The following is a 17,239-nucleotide window of genomic DNA, read 5'->3' as shown; positions in this document are numbered from 1 at the left end:
AATAAATAAAAACAACAAAAAAAACCCCACAAATGAAAAAACTCTGAGCATATTCATCACTCCACTTGGTAGGCTCCACTCTCCGCATGAGAGGGAGACCTGATGGTGTGGGAACTGCAAGAATTGCACATGAAAGAAAGGGCAGGATGGAAAGGAACATCTTTGTTCAGCATCCAAGAATAACAGAAGCAGGGGAAAAAGAATTGCTACCAGTAACTGCTGCTCAGTAGTTGCCTCTGCAGGATTTGGCTCTGTTGGGCTGTCTTGAAATATGGATGGTCTTGAAAGGATACGTAATTTCTAAAGCCAGAAAGCAGAATAACTGCCCTGCGCTGCATGGAGGATTACAAATTTGTAAAAGCTCTGCTCTCTCATACCACAGACCCTTGAAGTTCCCTCGAATTTCACAATGAAGGTCAAAGCAGGCAGGGAGTATGAATAGAGCCAACTCAGAGATCAGCATTTAGTGGTCAAGTAACCTCTGTTATTTGTCTAGCTCATTACAGCACGGGTACACTGCATGTTCTGTACTGTACTGCCAATTCTTTCCACATGAAAATCAAAGTGGTTGGTAGAAATGTGTTTTCTCTAGGTAGGAATGAGAACTGAGATAACTTGCTTCAAAAGGACATCTGAGACAGGCAGGAAGCTAGGACAGATCCTTTTGGTGGTTTTCCTGTGGAAAAAACGAGGAAGGGGGCTTGACCAGTCCTGTACTCCAACCTAGCAGAACTGTCATGAAGGCACTGGCAAACTATTGAATGTTGCAAACGATCTGTGTTGGTTATTTTCTGATTGGACATGAAAGGGTAAAGTACTGAGATCAGCAAGAATTAATGGCAGTCAGTGAAGTCATCAGGGCTAGCAGCTTTAGGAGCAAAACCAGTCTGAAAACAAAGACCCCGTGTGGTTTTTGTGGGGAGGGAAATCAGGTCGTTCTTGTAGAAAAGGATGCATTTGTCTGAGAGGAACTAAAACCTGTTTGGATGAAAGCAGTACTTTGAGTAGCTGGGAAGTGCAGACTTCATGCAATACTTCAGCCTGCTAGAAAAAAGAACACAGTTGCCTGTGTATTCCATTGCACAGGGAAAGTCATATTCAAAGCTGAACTTCAGAGACAACTGCCTACATACAGGCAGGTTGCAAGTTCTCAGTATATGAAGTAAGGAGAAACCTCCAGCTAAGATGACAGCCTTGGAGCAGGTGGCATCTCTACCACACAAGGTTTCAGACCTTTAAAAATAATTTGCGTTGTATAAAAATAGGCACTAAGAAAACATACCCATTTCTGTGACAGGAAAGGAGCAATGTCCCAAATGACTCAAATTAGTCCACCATGGACTGTGGACAATTGCTTTCTCAGGGATCAAGAGTAAAAATAAGCAAAAGCAGCTCTTCTTGAGAATCTCCCTGTCTTGAATGATGAGGAATAAAGAATATAAAAAGGAAAGGAGACACTGAAGAGTGAAAAAATGGCCTGATGCCATAGTATATGATTATTGGCCATCAAAATCATTCAGGGTCTGCAATGGGAAGCAACTGCACAGAAGATACTGTAAAAGGAGAAGATAGATGTTCAAAAGAAAACAAATGCAATTATAGTGGAAACACTATGCCCATTCATGGGAATGCACAGAAGCTAACAAAGACAAGTAATGTTTCTTCCTTAAGCAAATCAGGAAAGAAAGTTCTGCATAGCAAGAGATGTTTTAACACTGTATTTGCAAGGAAGGGAATTCCTCAACATGACTGCATTTAGATGGGAAATATTAAGGTTGCATTTATTGATATATATATATATTCTTTGTTTAAGTGCAAATAAACTCTTAGAAATGGCAGATACTTTACAATTATGCATTCACTATGTCTATCCAGGCACTGGAATCAGTCAAAGACTAATAATTTCTGGACAGCTGCTGTTTGATGGTCCTGAACTTTAATTACTTAAACCCAAAATCTCCTGAAAGCCTCCTTTCAAACCTTCTTCCAGTTCTCTAGATCTCTCTCAAAGGCTGGCATGAAACCTTACCAAAGCAGGTATTGCCCTTTCCTGAGAACAGAGGGGTTAGGTGACTACATTGGTTGTAACTGTAGTGCAGCTAACAGTGCAGCTAAGAGAGATGAATCTCCAAAGTGACAGCTAATATTTACTAGTTAGCAAACAGTTCCAAGTGTTTTATAAAAAGGGAAAGTAAAATATCTATTTGAAAGATCTAAATATCTGTATAAAAGGTGCAATCCCTGCAAATAATTGTACAAACAACTGCTGTATTTGTGTGACGCCTCTAGCTGAAAGAGTTCTTTCTTGTCACAAACAACATGCTGGCAAGCATTGTATCTTTATACACCTGAGCCAGGAAACAAAACTGTAGTCATTCTGTGTTCAAAAATTATAAAGGCTTCCAAATCCTCAGAGGTTCTTCATTTGTAACATTTCAGGTGGAATAACAATAAACATGGAGCGTTAAGAAATTAAGTGGTCCACTCATACTTACTAAAATGAAAATGGAATGTCAATCAAATTATCACCTCTATCTTAAATTTCTACATCCTGAAACCAAGTAGACACTTGACAACTAACATGCCACTTTTATCTGTCAGTTAAGGGCACTGCAAGAACCAGGTTGAGAGAAGGTGCCATTTAAAAAATCAATCCATTAATCTTCGGGAAGGTAATGTGCAATTTATTCTGAATGCAGAGAATATAACAGCATTTGTCAGGGAAAGACAAAGAAAACAAGGTCAACTGAGCTAAAATAGAACATAAAGTTCTTAAGGTAAGAAGAAAATTACTACATACATAAAGTTAGATTTTGGTTACATGGCAGAACAAAGCAGTTAACTTTTGTGAAGTTTCTTTGAAAACTTAACAGCTCCAGCTGAGGTAGCTGGTTTTATCTAGAACAAAAGCTTGCACCTGCAACAGTGCTATCTTAACACTACACCCGATACACACCTAAAGGTGATTTACTGGAAAGAGCAATTAGGAAGAAAACAGTACTTATTTAGCTATCAGTCAAGCCTGTTCATTGCCTATGCTTTTGATGTGAAAAACATCAACAGAAGTTTTCTTAAGCACTGGCTAATTAGTTCAATAGTTCTCCATATTACTTTAGAATAATATATCTGAGCACGTAAGAAGAACTAACATACCAAGTACTTTTTTTCATTAAAGTCATATTCTTTTGGGAAGCACTAATTGATATCCAGGCAAAAAAAAAAAAAAAAATGCAAGTAAACTGACTCTAGCAGGCTAGAACAATGTTATATAAGATCAAAAAGTATGAAGGCTTCTTTAAGGGTAATTCCAAAGGTTAAGAGAGTAGAAAAATGGACTTCGAAACAGAATTAGCAAGCTTAAATTTCTTACTGGATCCAAAATGACAAATGTTAGCTTCGATAACCATTAAAAAAAAAAAGCCCCAAATGTTTTCTTCCTCCTAAAACCCACTAATGCTAATGTCTCCTTTTGTTCTAGATTATGATTAGATTTTAGCAAATTTATAAAGTACTAATTGAGGAGGTTACCCATATTTGAAAAATCCTCACATGCAGCATAGAGCCCAACTGTCTTTCCTGCCACTTGACACAAGGTGACATTCTGAACAGACACATGCATACATCACTTCATTTTTTTCAACTGGTACCTACGCACACTTTGGAAGTAAAGCAATTACGAGATCTTCCAATTACAAAAGCACTCCCATGTGCATTCCACTTCTTGGTAGAATTTAGGTAATTTTCAGGGACTGAAAAGGGAAAAAAGAATCCTGGAGACCATGGGAGCATCCTAGGACCTCTTCATTAACTAAATGAGTATATGGAGACCTTTCAATAGGTGACGCACACACTGTGACTTTGAGTGCAGTGATCTGATGTAGAGGAGTGAATGGATCTTTGGAACAGGAACAGAAGGGGGTAAAAAAAAAAATAATCAGCATTCTTTACTTTTAAGTGGAAAATAAACAATAATCTGTAATTTATATTGTGCAGTATTTTAATCAATAAGAAGTAACTGAGGGCTGCACTTCACTTTCTGGTTCTTCAATTGCAGCAAATTTTAAGAAGTTTTAAGCATCCACAGTGATAAAAATAGTAAAAAAACCAGCACTCTAACCTCACTTTTGCTATTTGCAGTATAGTGACAACAATAAAGCGATTTGATTAGCCAATCCCATATTGATTTTCCCATGAGAAAAACACCTGAAAAATACCATTCTGCACTGGAGGAGAAAGTAAGTTTTGTTATATATTGTCTCTGTACAAAAATAATTCTGATTTGCACTATATTTATTACTAATACATATTTTCCTTTAATTTAAGAAAATGCCATTTGGCAGTCTATTTAAAGATGGGCCTATTACTAACCTTTTTGTATCTCCTTTTTGCACTTTTACCCAGTGCTCCACTTGAGCCATGTTACTTTTTCTTTGAATCTGTTTATCTGGATTTGTTCTGGGAACAAACCCTCTTTTATATGAGCTGGTACCATTCTGCTCCACTAGGCCAGCACTCATATTTAATGAACTAGGAAGCGTTCCATTTTTCTCAGCTGGCTGAGGCTGAGCTACTTGGGACCTCGATGCATTCGCTAAGTCTGGAAATAATGAATCAGCTTCTGTTAACGCATGCTTAGCCTTTCCCTTCTTAGTTTCCAGAGTTTCTTTTCTGTGGATATAACGCTCCTCCTCCTCTTTTCCTCTTCTTATCTCTTCACACTTATCATACCCAAGCATTTCAGCTGATTTTTGATAACTTTCTTTTGTATCTGGAATCTCTGCCTTCACACACTCTTTAAAAACATCCACATGATTGACTTGGGGAACAGCTTGCTGATCCACTTTTTCAGTTTCTCTGAAAAGAAAACACATGTCAGTAATGAACACTGCTTAGCTGTGAAAAGTCGATGTGGTCTTGTTACTCTTTTAGAAAGGATACCCACAAAAGCACCTTCTCCGGGCTGTAATAAATTTGACATGTTAAGATAGATATGCTCAGCAAAACTCAGTTGTTACCCAGTTAGACAAAAGTTACCTTTACAGTGCTATCAAAGAAGTCGTCATTTATATGCATCTGTGACAGTGACTGAAAATACTAATATTGTATGAAAGAAGTGTTCAACTTGCAAAATATTATGTACAAACAACTGTAAAGAAGAAAGTCTTCCTAACCTAGGAAACACTAAAAGCCAAAAAAACAAAACCAAACTGCCAACTGTTCATTACAAAGTCAAAAAAGGCTTTCATATCTTTGTAGATGCCTTAGGGACTAGTCATTTTTGGCCAAGAGAACAAAAATGTCTACATTTGAGTCAGTACTATCATTGTCCAGGCAATTTCTATCCTGGGGGCTATTCCTGAAGAGAGGAAAAAAAAAAAAAAAAAAAAAATTTCCATTGCTCCTAATACATGCTGAAATGCACACTAATTTATTTACCTTATTGTCTAAATATTTCAAAAATTTCATATCAGAAATCTTGATATTAAACTTAACAGCACACTATAAAATGTCTAAGGATCTTAAAAGTTTTGTGTTGCTTTTGACACATAACGTACTTCATTCGCAATCTTCTTCATCTCCTTATAGTGATAAGCTTCTTGACAACATTTTTTTTCTCTTACAATTCAATGGAGTATCATTGATCACCTCATCTTCTCTGAAACTAAGTTCAGCTTCTTTAAAACTTTATCAAAGGTGAATTCCGAGGAAGTGCCATGAAACAATTGCTTTCACTTCAGTCTATTTAGTGTCTCAAAATGAATAGTCTACTAGGAAGGAGGACACTGGATCAATACTTCTATTGATCTTCCCCGATTTTTCCTTCAATTATTCCTATCCTTATAAAGACAAAGAAAAAACAGGTAACAGTTTACATATTATTTCGAATTTAAACTAAATCCAGAACATCTTAACACAAAATCACATAGGATGCAAAGCTCTGGAAGAGGTGTTGATCCTTTACTTATATCTGATTTGCCAAAAGCAAGCAGTAGTGCGAGATACTCTGAGAAACTGCACCATGACATTTTAATCCTCAAAGCCCCAAGGGTTAAGAGCAGGGTTGTCTTCAGAGTACAGAGTCTTCTTTCACAAGGAGTTGTAGGGAAAGAATCACATTCCAAAGTCAAAACATCAAAAAGGCTACATCAATTTTAAGAAAAGGGAAAAACTGGAAGCACATGAAGGCACAGCTGAATTCCTTTGCATCTAGCACTAATTAAGATTGGGACAATGGGACAAAGGACTTCCTCCTTTTGTAACAGTGCTTTTTTTCTACACCAAGAAAAACATAAAAAAAATCTTACAAGAACTAAAGGCCACCAAAGTGGAAAAAAAAAAAAAAAAGAGGCAGTTAATTAGTTAATTCCTGCATAAATTAGTTAATATCCATAACTCTATGCACTTATGATCTACCCATCATTAACATTGTTTTCCCTCTTAACAGAATTTTACTCCTAGTTCTAAACACTCATTTGAAACAACTGGTTACTCTTTTGTCTTTTCCCTTTTACTTATCTCTCCTCAAGGCTGCCAATTAGCTGTTGCAGGTGTATGAATTTGCTCACAAAAACTTTTTTACTGAAATTCCTAAAAAATTAGATATATACACAGAAATTAATCCATGGGCACATGATTTGTGTGTAGACACAAATACTGAATGCCAGGTTTTCTTAATTAATGTTAGTTAACTGATTTGCAATAGAATGTGAATTAAAAATAATTATTTCTTTAAAATGGGAATATCATTTTCTGAAATCATCACCAATCTGATTTTTATATATATGTGTGTGTGTGTGTATATACACATATATAAAAAATGCATTTAAAAAATTTGTAAATGCCAACAGTTTCTGTATTGAACTTGCCTCTTCAGTGAAGAGTGTGTTTGCATAAGAGCAGCTTGATTCATAGCCCGGATCCAGCCATTCATATCCTCTTGGGTATCTGCACTGAAGTAGTATGTCCGCATCCCTGAATGCTCTGCCTGAGAGCCAATAACAGAATTCTTATTATAAATATATGCCCGCATACCTGTATGAACAGCCTGTAAGAAAAAAGAAAAAAAAAAAAAGAAATAAAAATCAGACAGCCCTTTCATTCCCTGCCCTCCCCCCCTGCTCCCCCCAAAAAATAATTTACTGTAACTTTTCCTGATATCTTTAAAAAAAATTTTCCAGATTGTTTGACCACTACTTGAATTTTGGGTAGAATTATTACACTGCCACAATGGGCTATAGTGCAGCAAACTCAAATGGCACTCTGTGATTTTTACTGAAATTCCTTTACCTCTTTCTCGCTCTATTAAGCTAAAAGTACAGCACTTCTGTTTTTCATAACAGGAAATTTCAGTTTTTCATTTTCTCTTAAATGATATATTTCATTTGCCATAAATACCACACAAAACAAATTAAAGAAATTCTTACTGAGACATGCATAAGCAAGCCAATTTTCTCAGCTTATTTAATAAAGCAATTTACTTGGACAAAACACAGACAAAAATCTTACAATTCAAGCAATTAAACTGCTTATTTAAGAACTTATTATAACGCATGTTAAGATCTTTTGGTTAAAGCGTGCACTTGAACCTCTATATTAGCTGCAAAATCACAAGACTTACTGATAAAGTTAGTAATACTGAAGGAATTATCACAGCATATAAAATATTGATACAGAACTGCACACCAAAATACTCTATGAAATTCCACTGCAAACTAGAGGCATTTGGAAGTTCCTCTATAAATATATTCAATATTCAAACGTATTCAATATGGAACATCTAGGCTAGTTGAATTTAATCAAATCTCATCCACATTTGTATAAGAAATAGTACACATATTACTAAGTCACATCAGTCCTGAAACACTTGACTACATATCACAGAATCATAGAATGGTTTGGGTTGGAAGGGACCTTAAAGCTCATCTGGTTCCAACCCCCCTGCCATGGGCAGGGACACCTTCCACTAGACCAGGTTGCTCAAAGCCCCATCCAGCCTGGCCTTGAACACTGCCAGGGATGGGGCATCCACAACTTCTCTGGGCAACCTGTTCCAGTGTCTCACCACCCTCACAGTAAAGAATTTCTTCCTAATACCTAGTCTAAATCTACCCTCTTTCAGTTTAAAACCATTACCCCTCGTCCTATCACTACACTCCCTAATAAAGAGGGAGTAAAGTAACTTTCCTCAAAGTTACTTTACAGATGTGCTTCGGATTAGCAAGGAGAGATTCATTTCCTCACTTTCCAAAAAAGTGAAGACAATATACTTGGCTTGAAAGCTCTTGTAATGATATTAAAACAAAATTAGTAATTTAAATTGCTTTTTATAAAACGAAACCTGCTATCACACATGAAAGCTAAAGGCATGAAACGCTGCCGAGACAAGGGGTTTTTTAAAGGGAAAAAATTATCTCAACTTTTTTAATTTGGCTATGTCTTCTTTTAAAGGTTAAGCATATTTCACAAATCTTCCCTAAATGACTGGTCTTTTTATTTTGAGGAAACTCTCTCCCCCTCATTATTCCAAATTTTAAAAAAACCACTCTACATTCACAGATGGCTTCAGAAACAAAGCAACAGTTTTGACAAAACCTAGGCTATTTAATCCAGTGCAGCCCTCCCTAAATGTTGTCAATTTCAGTTGTTTACCCTGAATTTCCCAAACTACTATAATCTTAGAGACTCCTATCAACAACTCCGAAGAGCAAAATATTTGCTTGCCATTACAGTGCTTCAAGTTTTGTGGAAAATTTACTCCCTTTGTATTGCAGCCTGTCCTTATAAACATGTGAAACGTGGTCTTTCCCTTCTGTGTCTCAAGCAAGGAAGCATCAGTTTGTTTTGAAAACTGTGGTAATACAGTCTCCGCAAGGGTCAGTCCCTGACCTGCCATCACACCCGTAGTGGAAAGGCTGAGACTGCAGCAAACCAGCCAGCTAGAAAAAGGAGGAGAGGGAAGAGGAAGAAAGGGTGACACAGAGAAGTCCAAGACTCTTTCCTGCTCGAAAGAATCTCTGCTTCCTAACAGCATTGGCCAATAAGGGAATACAAGGTGGTTTCTCGCTCCTCACCGTTAGCTGCCTACCTTAACACAGGAAAACAGGACTTACATACATGAAAGAGTAGCTCTGATCGATTTGGCTATTTAGGAATCAAAGGATTTTTTTCATGTTTGGTTGAGTTGTTTGGGTTTTCTTTGTTGTTATCGTGTTTTGAGGGGGTTTTTTTTTGCTACTTTGAGACCATTACAAATGATCAAAACAAATATGACTTAGAAGCATTTAATTCACTGCAATTTATGGCTAGCATCCAATGTAAGACAAGACCATAAATTGGCACCTCCAGATGTAGAGGAAAACAGTGATTTTAATGCTAGACCTTATGACTACCAGGTTCCTTCACAGACCATGTGGAGACCACAGAAGAAGATGCTAGAAGTGAAGTGAGTCCTCAGAAAAGCAGACTACATATGCCCTGCTGCAGATAACAGAGTAGGACCCTCCCATTCATTGGTTATATACTTGTTGAAAAAAACAGAAGCTTGGGTAACTAACTGCACAGACTGCATACCATATCAATAAATGGATTTCACATCTGTCTGTCTTACCTGACCTGTACTTCCTGATCAACACAACACGTTTGGCTTTCAAGTTCTCTTTCAGCAGTGCATGATGAGCACAGCTGAAAGCATTACCTAAGAGGCTGTAGGTGAAAATGATGTAAAAATGCGAAGTATGTTGCACCATTCTCCCTTGAGAGACTGAAGCTATCACAGCCATAAACATTCATAGCTTCAGAAGGGATGGTGTGGATATGGTGTGTTATTATCAACAAACGCGACATCCTTAAGCTCGTAATATGTAAAACTGGTTAAAGGAAAATTCAAATATATTTCAGTAATTTATTAGTAGCGTGTTTTATATCCAAGAAAGCCACTTTGTGCCAATGTCCTGTAGCTGTCAGTGCTAGCAGACACAGAAGCTAGGAGGTCGTTTGTTTTTTTTTTTAAAGCAATAGCTATTAGGATAACTACAGCATTACTAAAAAGCCTAAAACACAGCACATGCACACATGTACACCATACACACAACAGGGAAAAAATAATATTGGTACCTATTCATGCATTCAGATGCCTTAATGTGGATAGATTGAGAAAAGCAGTCTCTCTCCCATAATGCACAGAAGGAGAAATGGACAGTAAACCCCAAGAGCATATCAATAGGACAAGACAAGGACAAAAAGTTAAACAAGTTAAAATCATGAAAAGATTTGTGTTTCCAAAGAAAATACTTAACAAAAGACTATATTAAAAGTAACTAATACCTAGAGCTGTTATGTTCACCTCCAATAATTCAAAATTCCTAGGGGAGAAGAAGCCACAGTTCATAGGACAAAGGGATGGGGAGGGGAATAGTTTTCTAATAATTGTAATCTTTCAAAGTTAGTCCTCTCAAAAAGCTATAACATATAAGAAATTCTCCCTTCTCCTGAAGTTTGATATTTATGAACCATTTATGAGCAAAAATTGAAACAATACTCTGAGCCTTCACTATAAACAGAACAGCAGCACCCTACAATCTAACTCATCTTTCACCCTCAAATAATATTGAGCTTTTTCAGGACTTCTAGAAGCTAGAACCTTTCCTCTTCCAAATTCTAAAATGGCATCTCTCAAATTTATAGCCCTTGGTGTTTCTTCACCTTGACTCCCGAGACCCAGAGAAGTTTTATAAGTAATATGGGAGCCTAAGGAAGCAACAATGATCCAGAGACCATAAAGGAACAAACTATGTCAACATTTTTTAGGAAAACCAGTGAGATCAAAGAAAGAGATAAGAAGTTTGCCCTGGTCCCAGCAGATCTAAGCAATGAACAGATACTTCCATTAGTAAGTCTAGAGTGTCAATAATGAAAAGATATTTAAAAACAAGCTGCAGTAGCATCTTCTGGAAGTAATGATTTGGCCTGGCTTCCTAGGCTCTGAACACCCTCATGCTGAAAGGGTATATCTCTGAAAAAATTTAAAAGGTAGTATCAAAATAAAAAGGAGTAATTTGTATCTCCATCACTGCTTCCTGCCTCTTACAGGAACATCAGAGCATCTTTCATTGACTTTATTTGGTAGCAAGATATGCATCTAAATACAAACATATACTTGCATACATATTCTTTGCGTGAAGTTTTGTTGTTTTCTTTACAGCCAACATTGGTAGGCCTTCCAAGTTTCTAAATATGTATTACTGTCAGATTCATATAAATGAGTTTTCTTCCAGTATTCTCTCATATATTTTAAACACATGTGAGACCAATTAGAAACAGTTTTCATGTTGAGGACAATGAGGCTTCTAAAGAGACTGCAGTGACATGAACCTTCATAAATTGATACTGTTCATGTTTAAAATTGTTGTATTACTACAAAGTACAGTCAATTTTCTATTAATCATAGGGAGTATTTGCAGCTATATATTAATGTTGTGCAAACTTTTTCACATTAAAATCTATACATTGGATTTGTACTCCCTCACATTTGTATCAGCAAAAATTTACTGTATTAAAAAAAATCTAGCAATTAGATTAATTAAATATCTTTAAGGTGTTAGCTACTGCACTAAATATGCCGTAGAGAATCCAGAGTTCTAAAAGGCTGTCACACAGCTTAATGACAGTAGTTTACAGGTAGTCACAGCATTTTGCTTGGAACAAATAAACAAGGTGAAAAATTCATCAAGATAGATACTTAAAAGCAGAGTTTCTAAACAAAACAATTTAACATACATACTGCTACACTTCAAAGTAGGTTTTTGATTGCATTCAAACAGCCTGTATGCAGTTCTGCAGGCGTGTAATTGTTAAACACCCAAAGAGACACAAAAGCTTAAAGCTGAGCCTCAGGAGATGATGAAAGGAAAAAAATTCTGAGAACTCCTATGGTGTACATTAACAGCTAGCAGGGTTTAACACATATCCTAGTGAGCATGTATTTTACAAACCTTCTTCTAACTGAATCATATGCAAAAAGCATCCATGTATTTGCTAAGTAAATTTCCTTTGTTTAGTATAATGAACAAAATTGTTGAAATTTTTCACATTTTGACTGCTTCCCTAGCTTCAAAATCTCATTGTTACTTAAAACAGCCACTTAAAATGGGAACCAATACCTCTATTGTAACAGAGGATTTACAACAATCTGAATAAATGACAGGCCAAATATAAAAAGTGACATGGCACATTCTCCCACTCATTCAGGACTTAAATGAGAAAAAGTCTTATCTTTATTTTGGGCTTAATCTGCTTGTGTTTTCTATTTCTGGCTGCACTACGTCATGAAACAGAATGTCCATCTATGCTCTGGATAGCTAAGTGTACTGAAGAGATTAGATAAAGGTAATGGCTGGTGAGTGATGGAATGCCAGTACGGCTGTGCTCCTGCCGCCATGTGCCTAGACCCGACTCCATGACCATCAGTGTTGGATGGGGTCCATGCGACAGGAATCCTACAAAATCCTCCTGCTGCTCTAGAAGTTGGTTCTAAATAAAATGAAACTGCAGCATCAAGTCTGCAGTCAATCATCAAACACCTAAAGCAGAGTTAAGACTCACCCAACAAACTAATACAGGAAATAGATATTGTAGATTTTTATATAGATTTCTAGCACAAAGTTTCTTTTGCTATCAGCTCCCCATTTCTATATCAACTTTTTAGTAACGACCCTATGTTGAAAGTCTCAGGTTACTGGCTCAAGCTTATTTTCAGAAAAAGACTCAGATTAGACTTGTTAGAGCTTGGATAGTTATGATATCCTAAAAGGAACAGGGGAAGTCTGCATTTGCTTCTGAAAATGTTTAACTATGATCTCACCATGGATTCTACTCCACAGGGAAGGAGAGGCACAACTTGGCAGTGGTGACTTGAGAGCTTACCTGTAGAGCATACTGCCTGGAAACTACATGTGTGTGTGCGTGTGTCTGTATATACACACACACACACACAGAGGATTTTTTTTTCTCCTTATCACCGATAGTGTTAAACTAGTTAACAATCCTAATATACATTCAATTAACATTTACAAACACCCTTTCAATAAAATAAAAGGCAGATTTATTTTTTTAAAACTCTAAAGCAACTAGATACTATCGCTGCTTTCTTTATCTCCTTCCCCAGTCTGCACTAATAGTTATTCACGAGAAGTAGAAGCCTAGAAGTACCTTGAGTCCTCCTCTTTCAGTATGTGCTTCTTCCTAGGAAAAGGCTATAGAAGCAGAGGGGTCTTTATAAATTACACTCATTAAATATTGGAGTGGAATGTTTTTCTTAAACAAAAGTTCCTTTGTAGCTTGTCCTGCTATCTCACGTTCGATGTATTTGAAAAAGTACAATAAACATTTCCACAAAGTGCACTGGATGGTTTTGTAAATATATTTCCCAAGTTAATATTTGTTTAATAAATTTCAAACCATTATCCACTTGAAAATAGAACCAAGAGCAATAAAAGGCAGTCTACAGTTTTAAAGCACCCCAAAAATCAAAATGCAAGAGAAAGTCTAAGCTGAGCAGATGTTCTTCATAATTTCAGAACAGAAAAGATTTAAACAGAAAGTTTCCTTCTAGATCTCCTGAAGTATACCTGATCAAAACCTGATTTCTAATTATTTTTTTTTTTTTAAAGTACATAGCTTATTTGCCTGGTAGAAAAACAGGTTCTGCTCCAAGTATTGGTAGAATTTAAATCTGCAACATACACTGAAGATTCTAAACTTTGCCTTAGTGCTGCAGCTGAGACAATCAATTGAGTCGGGTTTTTCCACTGTCATAAAGGAATGTATGTTTTATTTCATCTTTGTAGTTTTTTATAACAAATAGAACTGTAAATTATACAATTAATTTTTTAAAAAATAAAAGAAAGAACACAAAACCAACATCAAACTATACCAGACAAGAGTATTTTTTCTTTAAAAAAGTCCACGTCACTTAGGACAACTATTGCTCCCTCCAAAAAAGGAGAAAAAAATTGGTTACTCTTTTCCCCCTTGAAATGACCAAATGAAACATCATAGTCTACAGTGTTGTCATTTTCTAACTGTGACAACTGAGCTCGTTATTTTATTTAAAAAAAAAAAAAACCACAACAAAACCAAAACCAAGTGACCATCAGTCCACTAAGAGATCGAGTACTCTGTAAAGAAAAAAAAGACAACTTTTCTTTCAATTTGTAAAGAGTAGTGGAACAACTTATCAACACTAATTTCTGATTTTAGGAACAGCACCTTTACTCACAGACACATTATTAAGCTCTAAACACACTTACATAGTAACAGGCATATGAATGTCAATTCATAAGCTAGAAAAAAGTGTGAAGTCACATTTGAACAGGCAGTCAATAAACCTGTCTAAAAAAAAATAATAAATAAAATAGGAAAGCAAACGACGTTTAGGTTTACAACAACAGCTTTTCTAATGCAAATAAACATTTTAAAAAAAGATAAGCTAAAAATCTTTGTAACTGTACCTTAAAAGAAAATTTGCGATTTATGCGATCTTCAGGTCCAACTGGAGATATTACATAACTAGGCAATGGTATGCTACCCAGAACAGATTCTTCTCTGCTGTCTGTTGAATAAAACAAACAAACAAACAAGAATCTAATTCACTGCACTTTTCAGTGGCATAACAATACATTCTCCTTTATGGACACACAGTCAACAGGCATTAAGTAGAAAGAAGAGCAGTTCAGGCTGGATGTAAGGAAAAGCATTCTCCCCATGAGGACAGAGCAGCAGTGGAACAGGGTGACCAGGGAGGCTGTGCCATCTCCATCCTTGGACGCTTTCAACGCCTGAATAGATTAAGCCCTGAGCAACCTGGGCTGACTTCCTTCCTGACCCTGCTTTCACCAGGCTGTTGGACTAGACACTTCCTGAAGTCCCTTCTGACATGAATTTTCTTACAACTCAACACCAATAATACATGGAGAAAAATGTTTTATTTTTAAAGAAACAAGATTGATTTTTTTTGAAAAAATCAGTTTGGTTTTTTGTTGAGTTTTTTTGGGGAGCTTTGATTTTTTTAGGTTCAGACAGAAGAATACACTTCAAGAATAAAGCTTATTGTGGCAAATGAACTCTGACAGGCTGCATAACATGATGGACCTTCCATTTAGCATTCCACATCTAGGCTAATTGCTATAATTAGGAAACCTCTATTACTGCTGGTTCTAAAGTGATCAGCAGCAGAATGCAGCTCCTAGAAATATGCATTCAAGTTTCATATTCTTTAATGCTTTCCAAAAACTGTAACATGCTACACAATATTCAAAACTTCAAAATAACCTTATGCAATACCATTATTCCTAGTTCAGCCTAAGATCACATCTAACCTTTTTTTGGTGGAAATACTGGATTCAGAAGTTCTTACTCTTACATTGTCCCTTGGATTAAAGCTGAATCAATGGCCTGATCTGGCCATAGTGCATTCTCAAAAAATCAGCTGTCCAAGGGCAAGCAAGTAGGTAACACAATGCAGACCAGAGATGGGATAAATCTTAAACTGGTATTGCTGCCAAATGTTTTGCAACATAAACGTGGGCGTATATCAAAGATAAGTTATGTGACAAAGGATCATACAGCATCCCCTTGCTCCCCAAATCTGGCCTGAAATTTGCAGCACATTAAAGACATATGGATAAGTAGCTGTTTCACTATGCATCTTCTCAGAATGCCTAACTATATCTGAAGAGTTCAATTAGTTTATGCTTGCAATGTGATTTGAACAGGTGAACTGTTACAGACTAACTCAAAAGAGCTAGTATCTACTCACCTTTGTAGTAAAACAAACAATAATCAGCAAGCACAAACCATCGCCTTTTCCATAATCGCATTCCAGAGCTATCCTGAAATGCAAGAAATGTGATACGCTTTTAATTTAAGGAAAGTTAACAGCCTATCATACAATGCTATATCAGTGAATAGTTTACCAGAAGTTTACCTAAATACGGTATTAATTGCAGAAACAAGTGGTTTATATTTTCTCAAAATATTATGTACTGAGAAAGACAAGAGGCAAAACATCCAGCTATAAAATAATCAGGGTAGAATATTCAAACTGCTAATTTTCATTAAGTAATTAAACTCACATCCCAAACAGCATTCAGATTAACCTTACACACAACCAATGCATATTTTATCTAGACAGATTTATCTGCAATAAAGAAACAAAGTATGCATCTGGATGGCAGAAACTCCAGCAAGGATTGCCTGTAGACCAAGATGAAAATCACTACACAGCTGTGAAGTATGACCTCACATTTCAGACAATGATCCCCTATAATTCTACAGTCAATCTCCCATATGTTACCCATGCCTAAAACGTAATTTAATCAAATATTCCTTAGGAAATAAAACAGGCTGCATAATGTGCAAATTTTAATGAAGTAGCATATAATATGCCTGTGGAGATCTATATATCTCCCTCTATATATAACATATATCACCTTGTCAAAATGAGTAATATTTACATTTAAATGAATTTTAGAAGCTTGTAAAATTGCCAGACTGTAACCTAAGCAAGTACAACATATTCAGTTGAGGTAGGCTTTGATGAGACCAGCAGCATAGAAAGCATCTTCAGGCTTTAAGTGCTTGCAAGTAGAGGTGAGGGGACAGAAGTAAATAGCTAAAGAAATATTGTATATACTATTTCCCTTCTTTCTGCAGTCATATTAAGCATGCAAGGACTTTCTTCCCTTTCCTTTTCCATGCTACAATGCTGTCAACACATACTGTGTCCGAGTTCTGATTCTGTCCTGAAAAATGGACTTGGGTAGTGAATGTCAACAGAGCTGATAGCAGAATACAGCTCTCCATGCAAGAGGAAGTGGATGGCTGTCAGCAATTTCACTTTCCTGTATATGTAGAATCCTAATTGTAAGCCTTAGATTTCAGCCTTTTCCTAGTCATTCCTAAACCTAACTGCTGGATCTCTGGTGATAATCTGATGGGCACTGACTGCCAAATTAGAAACAAATATTCTCATACAACAAACAGCTTTATTTACTTTTCGCACTCGAGGATGTACTTCTGTCAGCTTAAGAGTTCAAGAATCAGCAGCTGTAAAATTCTCTTTGTGGGATAAGATCCTATAATCCAGCCTTTGCTTGGACACTGGTCTTCATGAGAGCAATGTGTGGTGAATAGGTCCCTGTCTCCCCTCATTTTATCCCTCCTGCTTCTGGAGAACAAAAGG

The 17,239-nt window shown here is 36.4% G+C and overlaps 1 protein-coding gene across 11 annotated transcripts in view; it reads right to left on the bottom strand.

The window, feature by feature from the left end:
* Positions 1 to 17,239, bottom strand: part of PLEKHA7 (pleckstrin homology domain containing A7) — a 167,090-nt gene that overhangs the window by 36,559 nt on the left and 113,292 nt on the right. For 10 of the 11 annotated variants that reach the window (XM_049819833.1, XM_049819829.1, XM_049819830.1 and 7 more), the window contains 4 exons: positions 15,815 to 15,887; positions 14,508 to 14,608; positions 6,867 to 7,045; positions 4,369 to 4,854 (listed from right to left, as the gene is read on the bottom strand). In XM_049819833.1, coding sequence (XP_049675790.1) covers positions 4,369 to 4,854; positions 6,867 to 7,045; positions 14,508 to 14,608; positions 15,815 to 15,887 — 839 coding nt within the window. The remainder of the gene's footprint in view (positions 1 to 4,368; positions 4,855 to 6,866; positions 7,046 to 14,507; positions 14,609 to 15,814; positions 15,888 to 17,239) is intronic. The other variant, XM_049819832.1, reaches the window with a different exon arrangement.

The sequence above is a fragment of the Accipiter gentilis genome, chromosome 17 (assembly GCF_929443795.1).
Source record: "Accipiter gentilis chromosome 17, bAccGen1.1, whole genome shotgun sequence".
Classification (NCBI taxonomy): Eukaryota; Metazoa; Chordata; class Aves; order Accipitriformes; family Accipitridae; genus Astur; species Astur gentilis.
Note: the sequence above shows the minus strand (reverse complement) of the source record. Positions and strands in the feature narration are given on the sequence as shown.